This window comes from Tinamus guttatus, unplaced genomic scaffold (genome assembly GCF_059628265.1).
Source record: "Tinamus guttatus ecotype Peru unplaced genomic scaffold, ASM5962826v1 Tinamus_guttatus_pri_ptg000580l, whole genome shotgun sequence".
In the NCBI taxonomy this organism is placed as follows: Eukaryota; Metazoa; Chordata; class Aves; order Tinamiformes; family Tinamidae; genus Tinamus; species Tinamus guttatus.
The window spans coordinates 1,456,988-1,481,895 of NW_028289114.1; the positions used below are offsets into that span (position 1 = coordinate 1,456,988).

General features: G+C 56.3%; 1 protein-coding gene across 1 annotated transcript in view; it reads right to left on the reverse strand.

The window, feature by feature from the left end:
- Positions 1-19,052, reverse strand: part of PLXND1 (plexin D1) — a 68,074-nt gene extending 49,022 nt beyond the window's left edge. The window contains exons 1-6 of the mRNA XM_088534606.1: positions 17,691-19,052; positions 7,348-7,524; positions 5,014-5,145; positions 3,061-3,161; positions 2,446-2,575; positions 1,360-1,534 (exon numbers count right to left, since the gene is read on the reverse strand). Coding sequence (XP_088390732.1) covers positions 1,360-1,534; positions 2,446-2,575; positions 3,061-3,161; positions 5,014-5,145; positions 7,348-7,524; positions 17,691-18,980 — 2,005 coding nt within the window. The 5' untranslated portion in view covers positions 18,981-19,052. The remainder of the gene's footprint in view (positions 1-1,359; positions 1,535-2,445; positions 2,576-3,060; positions 3,162-5,013; positions 5,146-7,347; positions 7,525-17,690) is intronic.
- Positions 19,053-24,908: the final 5,856 nt, after the last annotated feature.

Sequence of the window (24,908 nt, forward strand, 5' to 3'; positions counted from 1 at the left end):
TTGAAACCCTTCACTCTTAAATCAACATTTTGCATCGTCCTCACCAGAAAAGAACAGTGTGACTTGCAGCAGAAATTCCGAAGTGTTGTGCAAGTGTTAATTAGCAGAATTAATTTTTGTCTGAGCTTACAGTAGGTACTAAATGATATTCACTCCCTCCTCCCTCCGCAAAAAAAAAAAAAAAAAAAAAAAAAAAAAAAAAAAGGAAAATGGTAATTTAAAACCAGTTAGTTAACATGTTTTAAAACCCCACTCATTTTCCCCATGACAACAAACTTGCAGAGAACGGTGGAAATGCCTTTTTTGACCACTTCACATTGCCATACTGGCCCTCCTCCCCCCAGTTGCTTCATTTTTTTTTTTCTTTTTGCAATTTTGCCATAAAAGAATCAGGGACAAGAGACAATGACTCTTTCAGGGGATATACAATAAATCAGCGCATTGGATTCCAGAAATTCATTTGGACATTGCTGTAACAAACAATACAAAACAGTTAATGATCTTCCATTCTTTGGATAGCCGAGGAGAAAAACAATGCAGCTTTACAAACTCGCCTATAAAAAGTGGGATTTTCAAAACGACTGGCTAATTCCTCTCCTACTGAAGTCAACCCTCCTCAATAATGCATTCACTCCAGTCTTGAAAGACGCATGTGGCAGGCGCTCGAGTCTGGAATGCGGCCCCAAACTTGCAGGAGGAGGTACAAGGCTGGGCCGCTCGGCTCCCATGCGGCCAGTCAGTCCCAGCAGCTCCATGCTGAGGTCGCAGGGGCCTCCCGCAGAGCTGCAGGAGCTCCCTGTGTGCAGGACAGGACCCCGCGAGGGGCCATCGGTCCCGGCAGTCGCTGACACCGGGGCCAACGCTCGGGTCGCAGCCTGGCTTTGGATTACGTACACGGGGCTGCAGCTCCTCAGCTGACCCTAGCTACCTGTTTGTTTTTCTCCCAGGACTTCTCCTCAATGGTAGTGCGTATTTAGGAAAGAAGTTAAATGGGAACACCTGAAAATGGCAATGTTATTTCCACCAGGTGAAAATTTATTTATTTTGGTATTTACTGAATTTAAAGAGGAAGCTTTTAACCAGACAACAAAAGATAAATCTTAAAAAGTACATGAACCGGCTTCTGAATTCCACTATTTGAAACCAAAATTGATTTGAAAATATTGTCAATTCAGGTTAAGATGGTGGGATTCCCACCCTCTAAACTGACATAGACTGTAAAATAGAAATGACTTCCCTGCTGCCATATGTATTATTTGAACATACAACTAAAAAAATAAAATAAAATAAAATAAAATAAAAGAAAAAGAAAAACTATTTTCCAAAAAGTGGTTAGTAGGTTTTTTTTCTTCTACATACCTTGGTTGTTGGGAAATGTTGGATATTTTTCTCGTGGAAGTAAGTTGCAATAAATGAACTGGTTTAGATAATCTCCTGCAACTCTGGCAACCGTATGGACATTATTCCCGTAATCACATGATATGTTTGTTCCATTCAGATTTGGGATTGTCCCATTTATTTGTATTATCAGAACCTATATTTAGACAGAAAGAAAATCTGTTATTACTGTAAAAATTTATAGAGAACCTGAGAGTGTTTTGCAAGCTTTTTATAGGCTACCAACTCCAGCAGCATCTGCTGGTAGCTGCTTTCTCCCTTTTTACACATTTTGAACTCCAAAAAGCCATATGCATACAAAAATTTGCTTCAGCAGTAAAACCTCTGTCGCTATGAATTTCAGCAACCGCGGCTGGCACGTTATCAGCTGGCATTAAACACTGGCCAAGGACATCGCTGGATGATCGGGGCGAGAAGGAAGCGCAGTGCCTGCCCGGGCACTGCACGCGTTCCCCCCTGCCCCACTGCCCTGCGGCTGCCCACAGCACCCCAGAGGAGGAAGAGGAGGGGAAAAAAGCAAAAAGGGAAAAACAACCCCCAAACCACAGTTGCTGCTTTCGAGTGTCTAAACCGTCCAGCTGGAGCAGACACGCGGAAGAGCCCCCCCTGCCACCAGGGCTCGTGCAATGCTGAGGACGCAACTGAGCGGCCCGCAGGTGGTTTCCTCCTGCTGCCGGTCCCCAGGGTGGAGGAGCGGATCTGGCAGAAAAGCGACGCCTCCGGCCGCCCAAGCAGCCGGGACCCGCGGCACCCGGGGCCCTGTGGCTGCCAGATCTCAGCACTGCCCCGAGCGGCCCTCCCGCTGCCAGGACGCGGGCACTGAGCGCTTTGTCATGGGGCAGGGTCTGCCTCCAAGAAAACTGCTGAAATCAGGGCGGCCTTATTAGACATTTTTGCATATTCAATCTTATTTTTGATTGGTAAAATGCTTTGATGAAAGCTTTAAATAAATGTAATTAAATTACTGTTAAAAATACTAACAATGCAAAAACAAAAATGAGCTGATTTAGCTGCTTGCTATTAATTCGTTGCCTGTATCAAACGTACCGGGTTCTCCTTGTCAACGTTAATTTCGGGCTCCAGGATGGTCATAGATGGGCACTGCTGCACCCCGCCGCTCGCGCTTGCCCAGAAATTGGCCTCTGTGAAGTTTGCGCACTCGTGCTGCAGCGAACACCTGCAGGAGGGAGAACAACCCTGCTCAGGAGCTGATAAAGGTGCTGAGGTTGCTACGAGAGAAACCTGTGCTCACACCTCTCCCCCCACCCGCAGAGTGAGCTCTGAAGCTTTGCTCCTTCCATTTGTAAATGTGGAGGCTCATTTCTGACACCAGCTGTCTCCTGCTCCTAAGCAATTGCAGCGGTAAAATATGGCCCTGACCGAGGCACTGGCAGCCCGAGTCGGGTGCCTGCAAGCTGCTCTTTGCACCACAGCTGACTGCGGGCAGAACAACACGGCTACAGTCAAACCCTGGCTCAGAAAGGCATCCCGGCAGGGAGGCCAGATTTGACTGTTTTTAAAAGCACTGCATGCATTTGTTGAAAAATGGACAAAGACTAACAGCGATGCGATTGCAAGGAAATACAAAAAGCACCCATGATTCCCAGCTGGAGCAGCGGGCCAAGGAACACAGCGAGCCGTGCCGCGACTTATCCGTCCTACCTGGTCTCCATAGTGCACCACCCACAGTAAGCGTCAGCAGCGGCCAGGCACTCCGTGCACGTTGCGTACTGGTTGCAGGTAGCCACCTTCACCCGCGTCATCTGCATGACAACAACACTCACCCTTCAGCACTCTTCCAGACACCATGGAAAGGTTCAGGCAGAGCTGTGTCAGTAGGGCCTCTAGAGCCTCAGGCTTCTTTACCACTTAGCCCGGAGTAAGAGTGAGAGGATCTGCACCAAGGAGCAGAGCTGACCCTACCCTAGACCTCCACTGGATGCGAGCACCATGCGCACACACGCACAGAGCAGGCAGGGGTGGTGGCATGTCCCGGTGCCCCAGGCACAAGCGTAGGCCACCTGGAGGCCGTGCACCCACATGGATGTGCCAGCAGCACCGGGGCAGCGCGAGAGACAGGGCTGCTCGCTTGGAGCTCAGCACGGCCCCCTGCAGCAAAACCGCTCCTCAGGGCAAAGCACCTTCGAGCTGGAGGGACGGTGGCAAGAGCGCAGAGCAACACGACACCCTGCTCATGAGTCAGATGAGGTGGTTTGGGTCACACTTTCACAGCTTATCCCTCCTCATGAAAGTTCTCATTCAGGCTTAGAGGAAGATCCCTTCTAGACAGTGTCTGTTATTGAATTTGACAGCATCTATTTATAAAATGACCAGAAAGCACAACTATTTAGGAAACCTTAATTTACAAGGAAATCCAAGTAACTCTGCTGACTTGCACTGCAACAACATTTAGAGTGAGAACATGCATTGGTTTCTGATTTTTCCTCCTCTGTTTCTAAGCATTTGGGAAGGAAAACCAAGTAGTTGGATAATTTAGGGACCGACAACCCAATTTGCTGAGACCCCTAAAACCTCAGCAGCCCAGAGCATCTCAGCCAGGGCCTCAGCGACCTGAAGGTCTCCTTGCCCACTGTCCTCTCCAGCTTCCACACGTGCTGTCTCGGCCGCGCTCGCAAGCCTGGCAGTCCCCAGGGAGCTTCCTCAATGCAACCCCTCATTGAAAACAAAGATGAGCTGGTCTGATCTACTGGGATAGGAAGAGACATGAGCACCGTGAGTGCGGCACGCGGGATCTCATCTGGCCAGCGAGGAGGTCCGGAGCAGAGGAGGTTCGAAATAGCAGCTAAAGGGGCACCCTGGGGGAGGCTGCCACATGACAGCACCTCGTCTGCAGGGAATCAGGTCTTGGAAAACGTAAATGCAACACATAGCATCTGTGCTGTGCATCTGCTTTGGTAGATTAAAACAGGACTCAGGACAAAGCGCCGGAGCTTGAAGCCTTTCGCTCCCGCCTTCCTCCTACTCTCATTTAGCAGACACGAGGCCACTGGCTCCTACCTGCCGTGGCATCCACGTGTCTCCAGAGCGATCCCTCCTCCCCATCCCGGGCTTCCTGTTACCTAGGTTATGCAAAACCTCCCTAAAGACCACTTCTTAGAGGCAGATTTTTGTTTGTGGGAACTTCCAAAAGTCTCCTTCAAGACAGTGTACAATGTCTGTGGTTTGCTATGAAGGACCAATCTCTGCTTGTTTCTGCAGTCCTGCAAGTGTGACTTGTCAGACACCTGTCACTGTCAGGAGAAACAAACTGCACAGGGTGTGGGCCAAGGCACTAGCTTTGGCACCACAATCAAACCACTCGGGTGTGCCTGTTAATATTAAAACAAATATTACAGGTTGCCAAGAGAGGTTGTGGAATCCCCTTCTCTGGAGAGATTCAAAACCCACTTGGATGCAACCCTGTGTAACATGCCCTAGGTGACCCTGCACATGTAGGGGGAATGTTGGACTAGATGATCTCCAAAGGTTCCTTCCAACCTTAATGATTTTATGATTCTACGATTCTTGTTCCTCTTCATCCTCACATTGATGCGGAACACTAAATAACATTAGATTTGCTCAAAAGTCTGTTTTCCTGAAGGATAAAGGTCTTACCTGATAGGATGTCATCAGGTAGAGGTAGGTGGAATCAGAAGGGTCAAACTGCATGATGGGATGAACAGGTTCTCCATAGGCCACAGAAATGGATCTCCTGCTAATGATCTTCATGGAGCTGTCCAAGTTAATCTAGGGAAAAGAAGCCATTCACTGAGACTATATTTCAGACATGTTCAAAGCCTTGTAAATCCCTAACCGCTTTTTCAGCCCGGCACGCAGGGCTCTACTGAGAAGCCGATGCCACAGGGCAAGGAGGTCACTGAGCAGTGCAGGGAGCCAGCGCCGTGGCCAGGAGCACTGTCCAGTGATGGACACACCTCACCTCCTCGGTCCTTCTGGGTGAAAAGCCCCTGTTTAACAGAGTGCCTGGAAAGGAAAACTGCTCGCCTAAGGCTCTGTCCATGCCACGGCTCGACTGCATGGCTGTTCCTGAGCTGCTGCAACACCAGCGGGCCACAGAAGCGCTACCCTTGGTACCCTAACGTAAATGGCAGTGGTCTTTATGTAAACAGTCAATACTGCTACAAAGAATGTTTTATTCCCAAAGCTTGAAGAAAGCAGTGCAAATCGGCGCTCTGGCTGTGTAAGATGGCATCCCCTGCTCCCCGCACATTTGAGAAATACGAGCTGTCATTTCTGGCTGAAAGCAGCTCGTGTCCCTGCTAGCTGCAGAGCACCATGACAGCCGCGGAGCCCACCTTGCCGCGCACATCACCAGCCGAAGCGCCAGCAGCCAGGGAAGAGGCAGCGAGGAATCAGCTGCCTCCCAGATCCCAGGACATCTTGGCATTTGACTTGAAAACACAGCAAATTAAATGTGGCGTTGCTTGGAGGAAATAACAACGGAGCTGCGCGACTCTGTGTGACAGTCACTTCTCAGCTTAGCACAGAAAGGGAGTTGGGAAAATTCCTAACTCCTGTCTAGCAAAGGAAGGCAGTAATTTTAAGGACCAATATGCCTCTTCTCTCTAAAGTCTGCATTAATTAATACTGAATTAATTCACTGCTACGTTAGAGGAGCATGCCCATGTCCTGCTAATTAGGAGTGCTAGCACACTGAAAGCACCAGGCTCCCTTGCACTAAGCGCTGCTGCAGGCCACGTGCAGGAAGGGAACAGCATTACCCCGTTTCGAAAACTAGCTATCAAGGAACTAAGTAATTTGCCTAAGAGGTCTGAGAAATGAGCCCCAAAGCCTTTCATTTCAGCTTTAAGACCATCTTTCCTTTCTTCTTGCTGATTCATTTCCTAATGCTTGACTTTTCTAGGCATTCACCGCTGGGTCCCTTTGCCTCCCGGGCCTTTCTGCACTTGTTTTTCAACGCTTTGCGCTGTGTCTGTGTCGAGGTTCAGCCCGTTGTGCGAGGCCCGGGGCCGCCCGCCCTTGCCGTGAGCGGGGCCGGTGACGTGCCCACGTCCAGCAGCGCCCGCAGCGGCAGCCGTGCACGGGACGGGGCTGCAGGGCAGGGCGAGAGCAGCGACACGCGGCCCCCGTGTGTGCTGGCGACCACGGCTGAACCAGGGGGATCCCAGGGAGCCCCAGGGCAGAGGCTCCTTCAGGACTCGGGGTGCGTGACCTGCCAGCCCTCGTGCACCCCTCTCTTTACAGGACATTGCCCCCACAGCTCCGCACAGTGCCCTGGAGCACCGCGTCTCCTTTAACGACGCTGCCGGGCACGCGGAGACGAGGCCCTCGCCGAGCGCCCGTCTGCAGCTGCTCTGATTAATTCCCCTGCGCTCAGAGCTGTAATCGCTGCTGGCAGCAGCCGCTCAAACGCCGCTCCTGCCCCTTTGCTGTCTTCTCTCAGGCAGCAAATCCAAGTGATAACTCACCCAAAGCATCTTCATCCAGTGCCAAATAACAAGGAGCCCGAAGGTAAAAGGGCTTCTGGTTATGCAGCTGTGTCGCAGAATTAGATTAGCGCTATCTGCAAAAATTATCCCAGCAAAGGAGCCAGGAGCCTCCCTAATGGAGCTGGGCAGATACGGCCGTGCGGCAGGAGCCGCTCACGCCGTGAGAACAGGCGCCGTGGCCCTGCCACCTCCCGCGCTACCTGCCCCTCCGGCGACGCTCAGAGCAGCAGCTTCTCCATGCGTCTCTCGTTCTTCCCGTGGGAGCACGCGGAGGTAAGGGAGGACAGGGGATGGGGCTTCCGTTCTCCAACATTTTGAGAGAGTGGCACGGGCCCCCCTGCCGTGGAGCCCCACGGCTGGGCAATGTGTGGGGACTCACGCTGCCTTCCGAGCAGGCATCAATGGAGCATCCACCCGACGAGCGGTGCTGAAAGGAGCCGAGTCTCCATCCCCCCACCGTCCCGCCCGGGCTGCTCACCTTCAGGAGGCCTCCGTTGGCAGTGCCCAGGAACACCACCGTGTAGTTGTTGACGCTGGCCACAGCCACGGAGGTGAGGCCGTTGTAGGTGAAGAGCGGCGTGGCCGTGACGGGGTTGGTGACGGCCAGCGGGTGCTGCAGGTGTGCGGCTCCGCAGTCCAGCTGCTCCGGCTGCAGCTGCAGAGACACGAGTGGCTCAGGGGCTGCCCGCAGAGCGGCCCCGCGAGCCGCCCCGGCCCGGACCGTCCCGCACTGCTTCCAGCACCCGACACGCAGCACGCAGCACCCGACACCCAGCACGCAGCACCCGGCGTGCAGCACCCGGCACCCGGCGCGCAGTACCCAGCGTGCAGCACCCAGCACCCGGCGCGCAGCACCCGGCACCCAGCGCGCAGCACCCAGCACGTGGTCGTGATATCCAGCGTGCAGCACCCAACAACGCGGCCACAACGCTTGCCAACGCGGCCGATCCCCTGCCAGGATCCTGGCCCTAGTGCAGCTTGACGCAGCCCAGGGTTTGAGACTGCATCTTTGCTTTTTAAGACACCACGCTCTGTGCTAACACTGCCCAGAAACCGCCCCAGCCGGCACGTGTAGCATGGTCCCTCCTGGGCATTGCATTATTATCATTGCATTATTACTGTGCAGTCAGATTAAGTCCTTAGCTCTTTTCCCACTCATGTTAAAATTCCAGCCTGGAATTTGCTGCTCCCAGGCTAGAAGCTGAGGCTGATCTGCCAGGCAAAGGCCCCCAAGAAGTGCTCCAGGGCAGGGATTTAGGTGCCAGGGCTTCTCAGTGCCATGATGAACAGCGATGGCTGCACAGGAGGGCAGCACGGCTGTTTCCCGAGCGCAGGCACCACCGGGGAGGTATTTTTAGCAGCTTCTAGAGAGGAGTCACAGCATCCTCCTCGCACGTGACACACCGAGCGGACTCTTCCCATTTTGAAGAACTGCTCTTCTTCCCCTGCCTAGACAGAGTGAATCGCTGCAAGCAATTTCTAGAAGTCATTTCCCTACTGCTGTTCAAGTCCACATTTATTGCTGCAAGCTGCAGAGCGAGGTCTCTCCAAGAACACCAGTGCAATGCTCGGTCTCCGCCACGCTGGTGGCCACAAGCCTATGGGTTTTTTCTGGCTACACCAGGCGTGAACTGACTCCGGGTGATTTAAAAAACTTCCTCCTGAAGCAAGGGCCAAGAAGGAGGTAACATGCTCAGAGCTGTGGTTTGGTCTGAATGGGACAGAAATGGGAGGATCAAGTGTTGTGAATGCGAGCAGCTTTGCTAAATGTATTTTGCAGTTTTATGCTATTTTGTTCTATTAAAAAAAAATGCAGCCCAAATTCTTAAGTGTTTATGTTTTCCCTATACCCATACAACAAAACTTCCTCTTGCTATACACAGGGTTGGCGAGTCCCTTCCCTGCAGAGCCGGACTTTGGGCATCCCGGGGTCTGGGGACCGGTCTCCTCGCCAGCTCCCGCTGCCCGGGGCTCCCAGCGCCCTGGCACGAAACGCTGGCACGGGGATCCCGACGCTCCGAGAGGCTCCCAGGAGCCTCCAGCGCCTCCGAGCGGGACGCGATCCCCCTCGCGCAGTTCCTTATCTGCCGGGTCTGCCTGCTTATAAAGCAGGCTTTGCACTCCTAACGGAAGCACGAAGTGTTTTTTGCAGCAAACAGGATACAGCTATTCTTGTGCAGCCCAAGCCTTGTTTTTGTTGCAAACATCCTTCCTCCAAAACACCTTTCCTCGGATCACACCAGTGCAAGGAGACACGTGGTGCTTCCTCCCTTCTCACCTCCAGGCTGGGCGACACAGCGGGTGCTTCCATCTGTGAACTGCAGCACCAAGAGGATATTTTCAGTCTGTCATTTTATGGTAAACAGGATATGACCAAGTCACATCCTCCCGCCAGCACCAGACAACCGCGGTGGCTCAGGAATCTCCCTTGGCACTGCTGCTAACGGGGCCCGCAATGCAAAGCGGTGAAGTCCCCAGGTGACATCAAGCCGACCTGCCCCAAGGCAGCAAGGCAGTTTCCTCCAGAACCCGGATCTTTCAGGCTTCTGCATTTTGACACAACCCTGTGGGCATTTACTAAATGGGCATTGTTTTCCTCCTGCGCAAACTGGATGCTAAGAAACTCACAGAAATGGTAGGGGCACAAATTTAGGGCATTCTGCCCCCAAAACATGGGGTTCTGCACCCAAAACACGCTACCCGATGGTAAAGAACAGTCCCTGGTGTACAGGTGAGTGTTGCCATCTGCCCGGGCTGACAGCACCTCACCATCCCCACGCGCCCTCCTCGGGCTTTTAGGAATTCTCACAAAAATCCAAACAGAGGAACAAGGCCTTGCCCAATCGAGGCCTCCACACAGTCACAGAAGCCATGGGAAAAAGAGATAAAATCTCTCCAGCCTCAACGGATTCCAAGGATTCACCTTTCGCATGGTGCAAGCTCAGTCCTCCCACCTAGGCCTCAACGAGCAGGCACCAAATAGCAGGATTTAGTGGGATTCCCATGGAGCGCTGGCCCGCGCGGCCGGCCCACGGAAGGAAGTCTGCTGGGAACAGAGGGAGGAAGCGGAGCAGGGAGGGAGCGCGCGGGAAAGCCACAAAACACACTGGTTTTCACATCCTGTCTTTGTGACCTTAAAAACAATTCCAAGCAAAGATGGAGCTCATTTCTGAATCAGACCCAGACTGCAACTCAAAAAAAAAAAAAAACCCTGGAGCTTTTACTCTCAGCAAGGCTCTTTCTTCTTTACTACAGAAATCTGAACACTTTCTAGTACAACAGTAAGTGGAAAGTGAATCCAGCCCCTCTCATGCATCATATCAGAGTGGATTAAAGTGCTGGCTTCCAACATGCCTGGAGTCCTGGGAAAATGACACAGCTCGCATCCGATAATCCGCTCCAAACTTGTTGATTTGTGGGACTTAGCAATCTTCTTCATAGGCTCAAAATTTGGCAGTTGCTCCCACTCAACTGACATTTTCAGGCCATTAAATCCTGTGATAAAAGGATTCTAGTTTTATCTCTTGCCTTTCTCAACATAAACCATTAGGCTTTTATTAACGTTTAGGTATGACTCAGGAAGTCTCCAACTGCAGATGGAATAGTCAAAATAACTTGGACATTGTCCGCAAACAGCAGGGCAGGATCCCCAGCCGGACCCACGGCGAGACCGAAGCCGGTGGGGCTCCACAGACACGGCCACGGGCAGAGCGGATGGCGCGAGCGGGCTCGGGAGCGCTACAGGAACAGAGGGCACAAGCCCTCCTCTGTGTGCGCCGAAACCCAGACCGGCCACAAAACCCCTCCCCAGGCTCAGCCTATTCATTCGGGCGCCTCGCAGCATCGCCAGCCGTTCGCACACACAATCATGCATTTATCTGCTGGAGTGTTGCAACCAGAGCTGTCAAAAACAGGCTTTTTAGGATGCCCGGAGGAAAATGTCATCCTTAGAAGAGGACCCCACTGTTAAGGCACTCAAGACGTAAGCGGTCTCTAATTGCAGTGCTGCTGCAGGGGCAGCGTTACCAGACAGCTCCCGCACCGGCCTCGTGCTGCGCGGGCAGCAGGAGACAAATCGCTCTGCGCTCCTGGCCAGGTCAGCACCCAGGCCGGGAGGCACCAAGAAACCGAATCCCAACGGGATTTCCCCCAAGAACCATCCGCACTGAGCTCCCGAGTACAGCGGACGCCCTTGGAAGGGCAGGGCTGGAAGCGCAGGGGCGCCTGCTCCGCGCTTTGCTCCGGCCCTCGGGTGAGCACCGCGTGCACCGTGCCGCACAGGCCACGCTCTGCCCGGGAAAGCGGCTCCTCGCCAAGCTCACACTGTCCGCCGCTCGGAGCAGCACGGTCACTCATTCCTGATGGGAGTTTCCTGGGCCAGAATCGGGAAAGTCCAGCTTAATAGAAGCAACTGCTTGTAAAATGTGACCCACAGATTTCCTCTGCCAGAGCCCAGCATCATCGCACCCCAACAAACGAGCAGTCACCGCACCAGCCCGTGGCACCCAGCGGGAGACACGACTGAAGCAACCACCAGCTTCCCCTTCCGCGATGCCGAAAGGTGTTTTCAGCTTTGGCAGTTTCTGCTTCCTGGTAGCTTTGCAGGCTCTTAGCTTAATTCTTATTTTGCATGAAGCCTTTTGTTTTTTCCTTCCTCCCTGTCATATAAAACTCTTTCTGCCCTCTACTTTAGACTTGAACCTTTTCTCCCCCGCCAACTCCTGTCATTGGCGCTCAGCTCCTTCACGAGGGAATCCACCTGACCAAGGTGAGCGAGGAACTCGCCTTGTCTCCCTCAAGTTAAGTGAACAGAGCAAGCAACGAGTAAAACCAAGCACGCACGGCTCCATCTTCATTAGGAAAGGCAGGGTGAGGCGAACACTTTGCAGACAAGCGGTTCTCCTGGGACTTTTCATCCCCTCAAACCATTTCTGCAGCTGCTCTGGAATCTCCGCACAGTAAGAGGCTCCCGAAAGCCCCGTCCTTGCCAGCTCTGCACCACAAAGCTGCCCTCAGCAGTCGTTCTGCCTTGCTCCAATTCCTGGAGTTTTCAGCAAAGACGGCGAGGTGATTTTATCATGCATGATAAAGTGACAGGCCAAGGACTCTGCACTGCTGAGGCCAGACCCAGGGGGGACCAGTCTAGGAAGCTGAGACCATCTTCCGAAATAAACCAGGAACGCTTGGAAGCAAGACTGCAAAGACCCCAAAGGATCCAGATCTTCAGTGGGTTCTCAGGGCCAAACTCAGAAGAGATTAAACTGCTGCCTCCAAACCTAAGCAGCGGCACATTGGCCCTGCTGTGCGCTGGGCCCTCGAGCCCCGGTGCTGGAGGAGCCCCGCCGAGCGCGGCGGAGCTCGTGGCCCTCACCCCGAGGGCCGAGCGCGGAGCCCGGGGCCCCGTGGGGCTGCAGCCCCACACGGCACCTCGCAGGTCCCCTGGGCTCCAGCAGCACCTCCCGCTGCCGGCCCGGCCGGGGCAAGGCGGGAGAGCGCCCGGAGCCCAGAGCAGCCGCAAAGCTGGAGGAGATTTCACAGGTCTGTGCTGGTCCCTTCCCGAGGGCCACAAACCGGCACTGGGGCTTCCCATCCCGGCACAGTGGGTCCAGGCTCCCGCAGATGCACGCGCCATTCCAGGGAAACCACTGTAAGCAGAGAAATAGGAAAATACCCGTCTTTTAACTGCACACCCTTCATGCTGCCAGGAACACTGGTCAAGCTTATTATGTCAGTCTCCATCCTGCATTAAATACAATGCTCAGGATTATACAACCAAATCCCCCAGGAATGGGCAGGCAGGAGGATTAAGGAAGAGCAGGCTCCAGAGGGGCTGTCATCGCCCAAACGGCGCATCCATTGCGCGGGTCTGCGCGTCCTTTGCGATCACCCTGCTGGAAGCGCTTTTGGCCGCCCAGCTCTTCGGGGACAAAGAGGAGAATTTATCAGTCCGCGAGTGCCTCACTGCAAGGACGTCCTCGCTACTTCTGGAAGCTGGGCTAAAATGTCCCCGTCTAAACGCTTTGGAAGAAGGAGCCTGATTTATTCAGAGCGTATTTTCGTAGCTGCTCTTTCCCCCGAGAGTCCCCCCTTCCACCCCTCGAGCTGGGTTTCTCATTTATGTTTAGCTTTGGCTTCAGCAACCAATTTCAAAATATTCCAGCTCCTTCCCACAGGAAGGAGCTCTGGACAGACACCAAATCTGGCTCCTGGGTCTGCAGAGGTTATTTTTTTTATTATTGCTGCTACTAACACTTAGCACTTCTCATCCTCAAAGTGCTTGGAAGGCAAATCCGTGCTGGGAAAAGCATCCATTAAAGTAACAACTTTTTACCTAGCAGAACTGGTCTTTTGCATGTGTCAGTTCAAATCTGCTTCATTTAGCAATAGTTTGCAGTAAATGTTTTCCTGTATTTTCCTCATTAGTTCTGCAGAATCGATTCCATCGTGAGATAGGGAGCAGAAGTGTGTTGTTCTTTTGCATATTCCCAGGAAACCTGCCTCTCCGAGCCGCAGCGGTTCCTCCGTGTCCAGCACAGGGAGCAGGAGCCCTGCACAGGAGCGTAAGGACGGCAGCCAGGCGAGGTGCCAGCCCCGTACTGCCCTTCGGGAGGACAGCACCTCTGCCTCCTCTCAGATCACAGCCTAGTTGGGCAGTCTGGCATGAAAAAGATTCATATATATATATATATATACACACATATATATATGTGTGTGTATGTGTGTATTTTAAGCATTAACCAAGTACTCCAAACATAAAAGTGACGGAGGTACAAAACCACACACTGCTTCACTAGCCCACGAACACACCTCTACTCTGCTGCAGGTTTTTCTCTGCCACCTTCACGGTTTGTAAAAATGGTTTCCAGGACCACTTGGAAAGATCCAGTCAATGTAGCCAAATCCACTAGATTTTGCATCTCACTGTGGAACTAAATCTCAGCAGAACGCTCCGGTACAAGCGAGGAGGCTGCAGGTATCATCACGCTGCAGTTCAGCATCTCCCCAGCCTGGGGACTTGGCTGGACACGCTCGCGTGGCAGAGCCCTCTGCCCCCAGGCTGGAGCTCAGCACAGCCTCCCGCCAGGTCCCAATCCTCCTCGGAGCCCCAGGCTCTCCAGGCACCGGCTGCTCCCAGCTCGTGCGCCGCTTTCACCAGCGTAACAACCACAGGCACCAAGCAGCCCCTGAGAAACACCGAGGGGCCAAAAACCTTCGGAAACAGCCTTTCTGCTAAAGGAAAAACAAGAACGCATCCTGAACACGGATAAACTCCCCCTCCTTCGTCAAACGCTGTTGCTGCACTATAGACGGGGCCCAGCTCTCCCCCCAGAGGCGCTGCACACACAGATGTGTCTGGAAACCCCCTGGCCTTGGTGGCAGCTGCATCGCAAGGACCTTTAGCCCTGGTAGCTCGAAGCGCGTTAGACACTGGCAGCGACCCACAGAGCGGGATAAAAATCTAGCGAGTGAAGGGCTCTTGCTCCAGTAGCAAGACGTACGAAGCAGCTTAATACTTTAAGCAGAGACGAGGGGGGAACACAGATTCCAGATTTCCCTCGAAGAACAGCGAGGGGGTTGAGGGATTTTCTCAGTCTCGACTTTCAGGTGGCTTCGCTCTGCCTGGACCTGGACAATTTGCAGCAGGGCAGCGCAGGAGCCCCAGGCCCGCGGGGCCGTGCGGGCCGCGATGCCGGCGCGGGGCTGGGGCTGCTCGCGCAGCAGGACGCAGCCCGGGACCCAGGGCCGAGCCGAGGGCAGCGTGTGCTGCAAGGCAGGAGTTAAGTCGGCTACGGGAACCTTGGCTTGATTTTTCCACGTACAAATAAATGAAGTGCAAATTCCCAGTTTCCTTTCTGTGGCTAATCCTCCGGATTTATTTGAGTAGATGCAAGGTTCAAGCACATTTATTTTCATGTTTAGTATTTCTAAATTAGTGTAAACCCTCACTTCAAAGTAACTCTGCTCCTATAAAACCCAGTCCCACAACGAGGCCGCAGTGGCTTTGGGCAGTAAGTAGATGCTTTGTCATATTCCCACGTGGATACAAGTCTTTATTTTGGGAACATTTTCTCGCTGGTCTCAAACCCTGTTTCCATGCCCAAGCACACACAGTGTTTGCAGAGCCTGCCCGAGGGCTGGTGCCATCGCCCAGCGCCGCAGCAGGGCCCCCTCACACCACGCCGCCAAGCCCGGCGTCCCGTGACCGCACGGGAACGCCAACCAAGCCACAGGAGCCAGGAGCTCGGGAAGCAGAGCCCAGCTGCACCGTTATCCCACGCCTACGTCCCTCAGCGTATAAAACAGGGTTGCAACCACTTTTTTGTGGAGGCAGACCCCCAGACATTTCCCAGGGGAGAGGCAGATTTCCAGGTAGAAAATTTAAGTCCAACGACGCCATGTCTGCTTTCCCCAGGCCTCTTCCAGGGGATTGTGCAGCAGGAGACTGTGGCCCCAGGCCCTGTTTTTAGCACGCACAGAATAAACCAGCCAGCACCCTGAGCTAGGCTGAGCCACAGCCTGCTGGAACCCTGATGTTCCTTTCCCCTGGATGCCTGGGCCCAAGTTCTGCTGTGACTTTTGTTGCCGAATGCGCAGCCAGGACCCCACGCGGCGCTGCAGCTGCACGTGTACAGAAACACAACTGCGGGTGCCAAGCTTCTTGTCAGAGGCTCTTTTTGTCGAAGGAGAGCGATTCCAGAGGTCAGCCACTCACGCTCAGTTCAAAAAAGAAAAACAGAAAGAACTCGGCTGACTCCTGCCTTAACGCATACTCCTTCCCCAAAGCCCTCACTACTGATCCAGCCCCAGCGAGTGACTCTACACGACCCTCGCTGGGAACAATCCCTGCAGCACAACCTGCTTGCTCAGGCCATGTCCCATGGCTGCTTCCTTCGCACCACAGCCCTGACCACTTTTCCTGTGTGTTCCCAAGCTGGGACACAAAATGTGTCAGAAAAATATCATCACCTGGAAGGTTGAAATCAGCATCAGACTTGTGCAGCCCGCAGGACCACAGCACTTGGAAATGCAAACAGTCTGTTTAGATACCAGCAATTCTGAACTTCAAGTCACAGGAAACGAATAAGGGAAAGCTCTCCTCCTGCCTGGTCGCAAGGCTTCCCAACAGGCCTGATCAGTGTTTTAGGGAAATATGCCTCAAATAAATGGGAAGTGCAGAAATATTAAGTACAAAGGGATATTAATAGTGTGCTTCACTTACACCCTGCTGCACTGACATCAAAGGTCTCAAAGCAGCTTTGCAGCGTAATCCCCAGTGCCGCGGAGCTGGTCTCCTGGGCGGCAGCGATAACTACAAACTGCAGCAGGGGAAACTGAGGCAGCTGAGCGCGGAGCATCCTGCGCCAGCCCCAGCACCGCGCGGCACTGGCACCAAACGCACCCAGCTCGCAGGCTCTTCGCTCGAGCTTCCTGCAGCCTGGCCTTGCCCCAGCGCCAAGGGGTCCTGCTGAGCTCAGTAGCACTAGAGGCGGCCCAGCATCCTGCAGCTTGCTCCTCTGAGCACCAGTCCTGAATTCAACCTTCCTCACGAGCGCAGACATCCCTTTGTGGAACTAATAGCAGAATATCCCCAGTCACTGCCGCACACAGGTAGGTTCTTGAGTATTTATGTCAGAATTAAGCTAATCAGAAGTGCAGGTCTCAGAAACATTCACTGACTTTGTTATTTCCTGCAGGTAATGGCTCTGGGCTGTACAACCTGCTCCTCAGCCTGCTCTGTCCCTGTCCTTGGTCCAGTCCTGGCCATACCACTCTCAGCAGCACGGAGCCACATCAAGGCAGCCATGGGGAGCACATCCGGGGCGCAGGACACCTCTCACGTATGTGCTTAACGACATGTGTGCCAAGGAACTGGGAATTCAGTGCCTACATACTGGATACAACATTTGGTATTTCAAATATCAATACACTAGAGCTGTTATTTTCCCCACTGAGCCAAAGTCAGAAAAAAGCGAGTTTCACAAATCCTCTAGGAGTACTGAGGAGGCTCAGGGGAACTGGGTGCCTCACTGCCATTGAGTTTCAATTAAAATCGGACCATTAACTCTTAATTCCTCCCAGAAAGTCCAAACCCAGTGATGGCTCCTGGGAGCATTACAGACCTGCGGGATGCTGAGGGCCCGACTCTCAGGGACGCTGAGCTCCAACCTGTGTCCACCAGAACCGCGGGTGCTTCCCAGCCCCGTGAACGCGATTCCCGGCTCCGCTGCGAGACCGTGACAGACTTTGGAGCTGCGCTCCGCCAACTCGGCAGCCAGGACGAGGGCCGGGGCGCTGGGCAGCGCGCTCGGACCCACCTCCGCGCAGCGCGGAGCCGCGCGGTTACCATGGCAAAGGCTGCTCTGCTGCTGCGCGCCCCGCGAAGCCCCCGCGCAGCCGCGCCGAAATCACACACAGGTTCCTACGATCCCGCTGGAGGGGAGTTTTGCCTCCCCCCCCCAGGGGAAGCGCAGCGCCGTGTTAGAGAAGCTCCTTTTTTTTCTTTTCTTTCTTTTAACAGTGCAATCTTTACTGGAGGGCCAAGCGGGGGACTTTACCTGGCGCTAACATTTACGTCCCCTCGGTCACAAGCAGCAGCTTCCCCCTCCTCGCCGGGCAGCGGGGCGGGCTCCGCGCGCAGCGCCGGGACGTGGGAGGCAGCGGCCGGGGCCGGGGGGGCCGCTCCGCGCCCGGCAAGCGGGGAGCGCAGTGAGTCACCGCGGGTTGGCTGGGGACGTGGGAACCGAGACGGTGCGCGCAGGGGTAAAACAACAACGCGGCGCGCGGCGGCCCCGGTCCCGCGTGGCAGCGCTCCCGCCGTACCTGTATGTTCCTGCGCTCGCAGGCCGGGCCCGTGCCCTGCACCACGCTGTCCAGCACGGCCACGGCGCCGCCGCCCGCCGCGGCGCTGGCGAAGCAGGCGCTCCGCGCCGCGCGGATCGCGGCCTCGATGTCGGCGAAGCGGAAGGCGCAGAGCGCGGAGCGCGGCCGCCCGCCGCCCGCGCGCGCGAACACGCCGAAGAGGCGCTCGGCGCCGCCGCCCGCGCGCGCCGGGCACACGGACACGAGGCGCGTGAAGCCGCCGGCCGCGCCGCAGCGCAGCCCCAGCTGGATGTAGGACTCGGTGAGCTTCTTGGGCTCGGCGCTGCCGTTGCGCGGCGGCTCCGCGCCGTCGCCCAGGCAGATGCGCGCCAGCAGGCTGTGCGACGGGCTCTCCTTGTCGCCCGCGTTGGCCTCGCTGTTGAGCGCCAGGTAGGCGTACGGGCGGCGGGCGGCGGCGCGGCGGGCGCCGCCGTGCAGGAAGGCGCGCACGAAGCTCAGCTTGTGGCGCGCCTTGGCGGCCTGCTTGATCTTGAAGATGTTGTCGTCGGAGGGGTTGATGTCGAAGGTGAAGAGCCGCGCCAGGTCGCCGCGCGCGTTGAGGGCGCGGATGGCGATCTCGGGCGTGTTCTCGAAGCGGTGGTCCTCCAGGCTCTGGTTGCGCGGGAAGAAGGGGCTGCCGAAGCCCGTGTAGGTGGCGGCCACCAGCAGGCGCGTGTCGCCGCCGCGGCGCAGGACGAGCCCCACGGTGGAGGCGTTGGGGTGGTTGGCGGCCACGTTGAGCATGCTGGGGAAGACGGTGACGGGCTCGCCGCCGCCGCCGCCCGGTGGGAAGCGCACGGCCACGGCCGAGATGTTGGCCATGCTGCGCAGCTGGCAGAAGCCTTGGTAGATGGAGCCGCAGACCACGAGGACTCCCTGCGCCGGGTCGGGCTGCAGCAGCTTGTTGTAGTTGTTGGTGAGCACCTTGGGGTGCTCGCAGGAGGCCTGCGGCAGCTGCGGCGCATGGCACAGCGGGTTATCCAGCACCGGCCCCACCGCCTCCTCCACCTCCAGCGTCAGGTTGGGCCCCGAGAGCTGGTAAAGCCGGTTCACGGCCGCCAGGTAGACGCGGGTGCCCGCGCCGTCCAGCGCGAAGTTGTTGGTTGGGGTGGCCGAGAGGAACTTGCGCTGCACCTCGAGCCCGGTGCCCAGCAGCGGCAGCAGCAGCAGCAGCGGGAGCAGCAGCAGCAGCAGCGGCGGCGGCAGCAGCAGCAGCGCGCGGGGGCCCCGCGTCCCCGGCGCCGGAGCCATCGTGCGGCCGCCGGCCGCGCGCGACGCTCCCGCGGAGCCGGCTGCGGAGCGGGGCGGGCGGGGGGCGGCGGGGCGGGCGGGGGGCGGCGGGGCGCGCTCACGTCCGGGGCGGCCGCGCCTCCCTCCCTCCCTCCCTCCGCCCCCTCCCCGCCCGGCGGCCGCCCCGCTTTTGGCATTACTCATCCCCCGCTCCGGGCTGTCATGTGAATGTGATTAAGTTGCGGATCTCTGCCGAGCCCCGCGCACGGAGGCGGCGGCGCTTTGCGGGGAGCGGCCCCTCGGACCGCGGGCAACTCTCGCGTTGGGCCGCCCCTGTCCCGCTCTTTTCTCCAGCGTTGCGGAGCGGAGCTACCGGCCCGAGGCGCCGCTCCCCAGCCCCGTCCCGTTGCCCGGTCCCGCTCCCGGCCCGCCCGCCCGGGGCTCCCGCGGTGCTGGCGGGGGCGATACGTGGAGCAGACAAATATTCCGGGCGCGTAAGGCGGGGGGGAGTTCGCTTTGGCCCCGGCGGCAGCCGCTCCCGCTGCGGGCTGCCCGGGGGAGGCGCGGAGCCCGCGGGGCGCCGCCGAGCAGGGACCGGGCGAGCGGACACGGCCGGGAAGGGCCCGCGGGGAAGGGGCTGCGGGGCTGCGCGGGCTCCACCCCGAGCCGGCCCTGCCCGCGCCTCGCCAAAAGCGGAGCCCGCGCCGGGATCGCGCGTCTGCTCTGCCCTCCACCGGCTCTTCGGAACACTGAGAACGAACACATAAATAAATAAATAAGTGGGCGCTGGCTTCCCAAATTCCACCCACCTCGGCTGCCGTGGGAAAGCGCCGCCGCGTAGGCGGAGGGGTCGGTTGGCCCTCGCGGGACCCCCTTGCTCCCCCCACGCGTGGGGCTGAGCGCGGGGCCGCCGAGCCCGAGCTGGGAAGCGGCGGGGCGGGAAGTGCCCGGGGCCGCCTGCCCACCCCGCTGCGCCCGCGGCCCCTCGGTGAGGCCTTCCCGCGGAGCGAGGGGTGCGGGGGCCCCCCCGACCCACGTTCCGGAGGGGAAGGACCGTCCACGGGCTTCTGATCTCATATCTGCACCTGCCAGTCCCCCTGTCCCCTCCGGCTCCCCGGCCCCCTCATTCTCTGCAGAGCGCTAATTAATACGTAACCGCCCGGCCACGCGGGGTCCATTGCCAATGTGCACAGCGTGAACTGTTGTGCCTTTGTGCCATCTAACGCATTGTCTCTGCTGATCATATCCTTAATTAACAGAGGTATTAGCTGTTTGAAAATGTGGAGCTACTGCTCCTTTTTTTCCCTCTACGTTAGCAATTTTTAAATGTGATCATGTCTTTAATTGCACAGAAATAAACCCTTATGATCCCAAACCCTTAATCTGCCTATTTTAGGATTTCTTATGGCTGCTTATCCTGATAGTAGAGCATCTTCCATGTGAAATCAGCCTTTCAAGGCATATCAAATTAAGTTCCAGATTACAGTCAGTTAAAAAAAAATAGGCCAAAGAATGGAAGAAATGTGTGACTTACCCGAAGGTACCAGCACTGGCTTTGTCGGCACATTCCCCCGGGACTTCTGACACCCGTTTGCTACGCCACACTGTTAGCTGTGCTGATACAATTAGAGACGGAATATTAGCAGTGTTGAAGGATTATTTGACAAAGATTTTATTATATCGCTTTTGTTGGGAAGGACCCCCCCCAGGTAAGATGCTTTGGGGGATGTTTTCCAGCATGCTCTCCCAGCTCTGTTCTTCAGGCAGCCAGAGGGCTCAGTGCCACCTTCAGGCCCGTGTTACCAACAGAGCAGCAGAGGCTTTCACGCCTCCAGCACACAGATCTCTCTCTCTCTCTCTCTCTCTCTCTCTCTCTCTCTTTTTTTTTTTTTTTTTCTCTAGTGTGTGTGTCAGGAAGGGAGAAGGTCACAGTTAAGCCCCATGCTGCAGATTCACCCCAGCCCTCCATTAATGTATTAATTTATGTCTTTATGGGGAAGCCGTCTCCCTTTAGGGAAACATGAGTTAGGCAGCAGCTCAGGTTATATCGACTCGGCGCAGTGAGGATCAGCACCTGAACGTTGAGCCCTGGGAGCACCAACCCTGGAAGTCCCCCAGGTTAGGGGACTTGTGGGCAGGGTGACAAGGAGCAGAGGGGAGGGGGCCCAGCCTGTTCCCACCCAGCACGCGTGGAGCACGCGGGTTGAGTCCCACATCGAGTCCCACTGGCTCCTGCCGAGCCCCTTGAGCCGCCAGTGGGTGACCAGGGCTTCAGTCCATGCCCTCCTTCCCTGCGGTGCCATGGCCGGGGCTTGCGGCTATGACCAGACCTCACCTTAGCGGCCCCATCACTCCCACGAGGTCTCGCACCGGAGCTCACCAAGCTTTGGGGTGGAAGGGTTGCAGGCGCTTAGCTGTGTGTTTATCATTTGCTTTGCACTTTGTAATATAAACTCAAGCATTTTGATTAGCCTTCATTTGCTTTGGGAATGCGTTGTGCTGCTCTAGGCTCTCACCCAGCCACCTCCAGCCTCCCACCGTCTGCTCCCCACCAGTCCACATGTCCCCAGGCCACCCCAGGCCTGAGCAGAGCCCAGGTGGCATCTCCTTGCCTGGTCCAGCTCCTGCGTCACTCCGACAGAGAGGACCCTGCTCCTCTGCAGCTTCTGCCCAAGCTGGCCTGGAGGTGCTGCCCTCCAGACCCCCCAGCCCAGCATCCCTGTCCCTGCAGTGTCCTCTAGCTGCAATTCCATCCTGAAACTCTGGCCTTTGTGCCCAGAAGTGTTTCACATTGCCTCGAATAGCCAGTGCGCGCCATAATGTCGCTTGCAGGGTGTCATCCAGCATTGCAGATTTGTGGGCGTATGGTAAACGGTGAGAGCTTGAGCCCGACATTTCCCCAGTGCCCCCCCAGTGCAATGCTGAAAGGTTTGCACATTTTTCATCAGCAGACAACATGCTCATTAATCTTGAAGATAAGCCCAAAGTTAAAAGTCACACATACATATTTATAAAAAAGACACACACATACACACATTTTAAATGTCAGTGCGCCCACACCCCACACCTCACCTGTAAACAAGAACTGATGGTGAAAATCTCCTACCACATCATCCTGCAGAAACCTTTGGGCTTGAATGATCCCGCAGGATCCCAGTGCAGCCTGTGAGCAGGACTGTACCCTCGTGTAACAGGACCTCGCACTGCTCTGTCCCCAGAGCCAGCACCACCACAAACCTGCTCTGCTGCCTCCCTCTGCAGGAAAGCAGAGGAGGAGCTCGCCAGTGCCCACCCTCACAGGGACCCTGCATGCAGCTCCCAGGTGGCTGCACAGGAACCAGTGCCAATACTGCTCTTATTGTGCCAGGATCTTGAAATCCAATAGTTCCAACAATAAGTGACAGAGGGTGCGAGGAAGAACATAAAACACGACGGCTCAGCGCCACTCCGTGCATGGAGCATCGGTTTTGCACCAAGACCTGCAGGGAACGAGAGTCTGTCCCGGAGCCCAGGAGGGAGGCAGTGCGGCCGTGCTCAGCACCCAAATTGCTGCGCTCAGGGTTGAGGACACAGGGCCAGGCTGGAGGGTGGCCGAGATGCCCTGGTCTCTGTTGAGGGGCTGCTCTCAGCACTGCCCGGCTGCCGCCAGGGCAGAGGCCTCCTTAGCACATCGCTCTGCTGGAGAGAACCCAGTCTGGGCCCAGCCTGGAGAGGGCAAGGGGGCCTGCGCGTGTGCAGTGACCCGGGCTAGGCCTGCAGGGAGATGGATCTGCACTGCCTGGTGTCGGCGATTTTTGCTGTGGTCACCGCTGCAGTAGAGCCCCGCGCATCCCGAGCGGAGCTCCCGGCCCCGCGCATCCCGAGCGGAGCCCCCAGCCCCGCGCATCCCGGGCGGAGCTCCCGGCCCCGCGCATCCCGAGCGGAGCTCCCGGCCCCGCGCATCCCGAGCGGAGCCCCCGGCCCCGCGCAGCCGCTCGGCAGCCCCCGGCGCGCTCTGCGCGGTCCCGTCGCGGCAGCTGCCGCGGGTGCTCGGGCCCGCCCGTCCCCTCCTCGGTAGCGGCTCCCCCAGCAGCCGCGCGGGGCCGCCGTCCCGGGGGCCGCGGGCGGGAGCGGCCGAGTCGCCCTGTGCAGGGCAGGGGGCGGCGCAGCCGGATCCTGGGGGGGCAGCGGGAGCCGCGCGGGGGGTCCGGGCGGGGGCCCCTCCCGGCCTGGCCCGGCCCGGCCCGGCCCGGCCCGGCCCCGCGCAGTCCCGGCCGCCGCCGCCGCGGGGCGGCAGAGACCGCGGAGCCGCGCGGGGCGGCGCAGCCGCTTTGCAGCCTCCGCAGCCCGCGGCGCGCGGGGCAGCAGGTCCCTTAGGGCGCAGAGGGGCCTGTCGCTCCGTTCTGCCCTTACTGAAGCCCCACCCGCCCTGTGGTGGTGGCGAGACCAGCGGGTGCCGAGCGCTCGCACCCAGTGACCACCCAGGTCCGTGTCCAGCCCACACACTGCAGTGTATTTCCAAGGAGGGTGCAAGGCACAGAGCCGTGAACAGCGCTGGCTGGTCTGAAATGTATGAAGGAAGATCTTTCTCAAGAGCATCTTGGAAGTAACATCAGCCAAAGTTCTGGCATTTTGGAGAAAAGACCCTTCCCATCACGTGTGCGAATGGAAGCAAAGGCTGCTCTCTGCCCATGCTGTTCATCATAGTCCCTGCATCATTCCCTGCTTTGCTGAGTAAGCTCCTCTTGGCCAGGGCCAGCAGCAAGAGGCAGCACACACAGGCTGGGTGACTCTTGCTCATTCCTAAGATCAGGAAGGAAACAACTAATCAGCAAACCAGGTTTGGCCAAGGACGCTTCATGTTCACATTAACTCATCGGAGAACTGACTTCCTTGTATTTAGTTATTTCTTTTAACCTCCAGACTTACTAAGGGAGGCACCTTCAGGCCAACAAACTGCTAACCAACTTTTGCCATTTAAAGGAGAAAGTGGATGCAGTACTTGCTAAGATACAGTTTAGAGAAAGAAGTTTTGCGGGATACAAACTGTATTCCCAATCCCTTGCCCAGATTTTCCCTGTTGACAAATCAGTGTGTTTTAATCTGACCCAGAAGAACACCACCTGTGTGAAGATGAGGCTTTGCCTCAGCTGTGGCAATCCCATAACCATCCCTTGCTACATCCCTGTTTGTCCCCCAGGACATGGGTGGACACCCCATCACTTCCCACCTCCCTAACCAAAATGATAACTAAATAATGATGCCTCATCTTCCTAATGATGGGATTAAACTGTTTACTGCGGAGTAGATGGCTACTGCTTACGCTTTTGGTCCTCCTGCCCCTCTGTTGTTTTCTAATCCAGAGCCACATGCAACAGTAACTTTTACTCCTTCCTGGCACTTACTGGCACATACCAGATAACCACGCAAAAGGGATGCATTAAACCTCACAACTAACATCCAAGTCCCATGTTAAATTGACCAGATTCAGCATAAGCAGCACAAAAATATTTGCTTCCTCCATGATCTGCTGGAATTTGTGTTCTATTTGCACCAAGACTGCTGGGAGAAAATAACTGGAAACAGCTGCTTTCGCTTTTTGCTCGCTTGCTGGTTTTACAGCATCTGTATCTTTCTCTGAAAACAAAGAAATGACCCAATCTCTTTCTCCTGAGACTTGTGGCCATTCCCTTTTCAGTTATGTGTTCTCTAGGCCAGCTCACCAAAATCGAGAGGCAGGAGTATTTTCTCCACGTCAGCAAGAAACCCACCCATTCCCTACTCGTACAAACACTAGGACAGAATTTCTCCTATGAACCTTCACAGACAAATATTTATGCTTAGTGACCCAAGTGCAATCACGTGGACTGCCTTTCCAAGCACAAGAGCAGAGCCCGCACTACCCAGCAGGTGCCCGGTTAGTGATGCCGTCCTACCAAGGATGGCAGGATGCTCCCCTTGCTCTTCCTT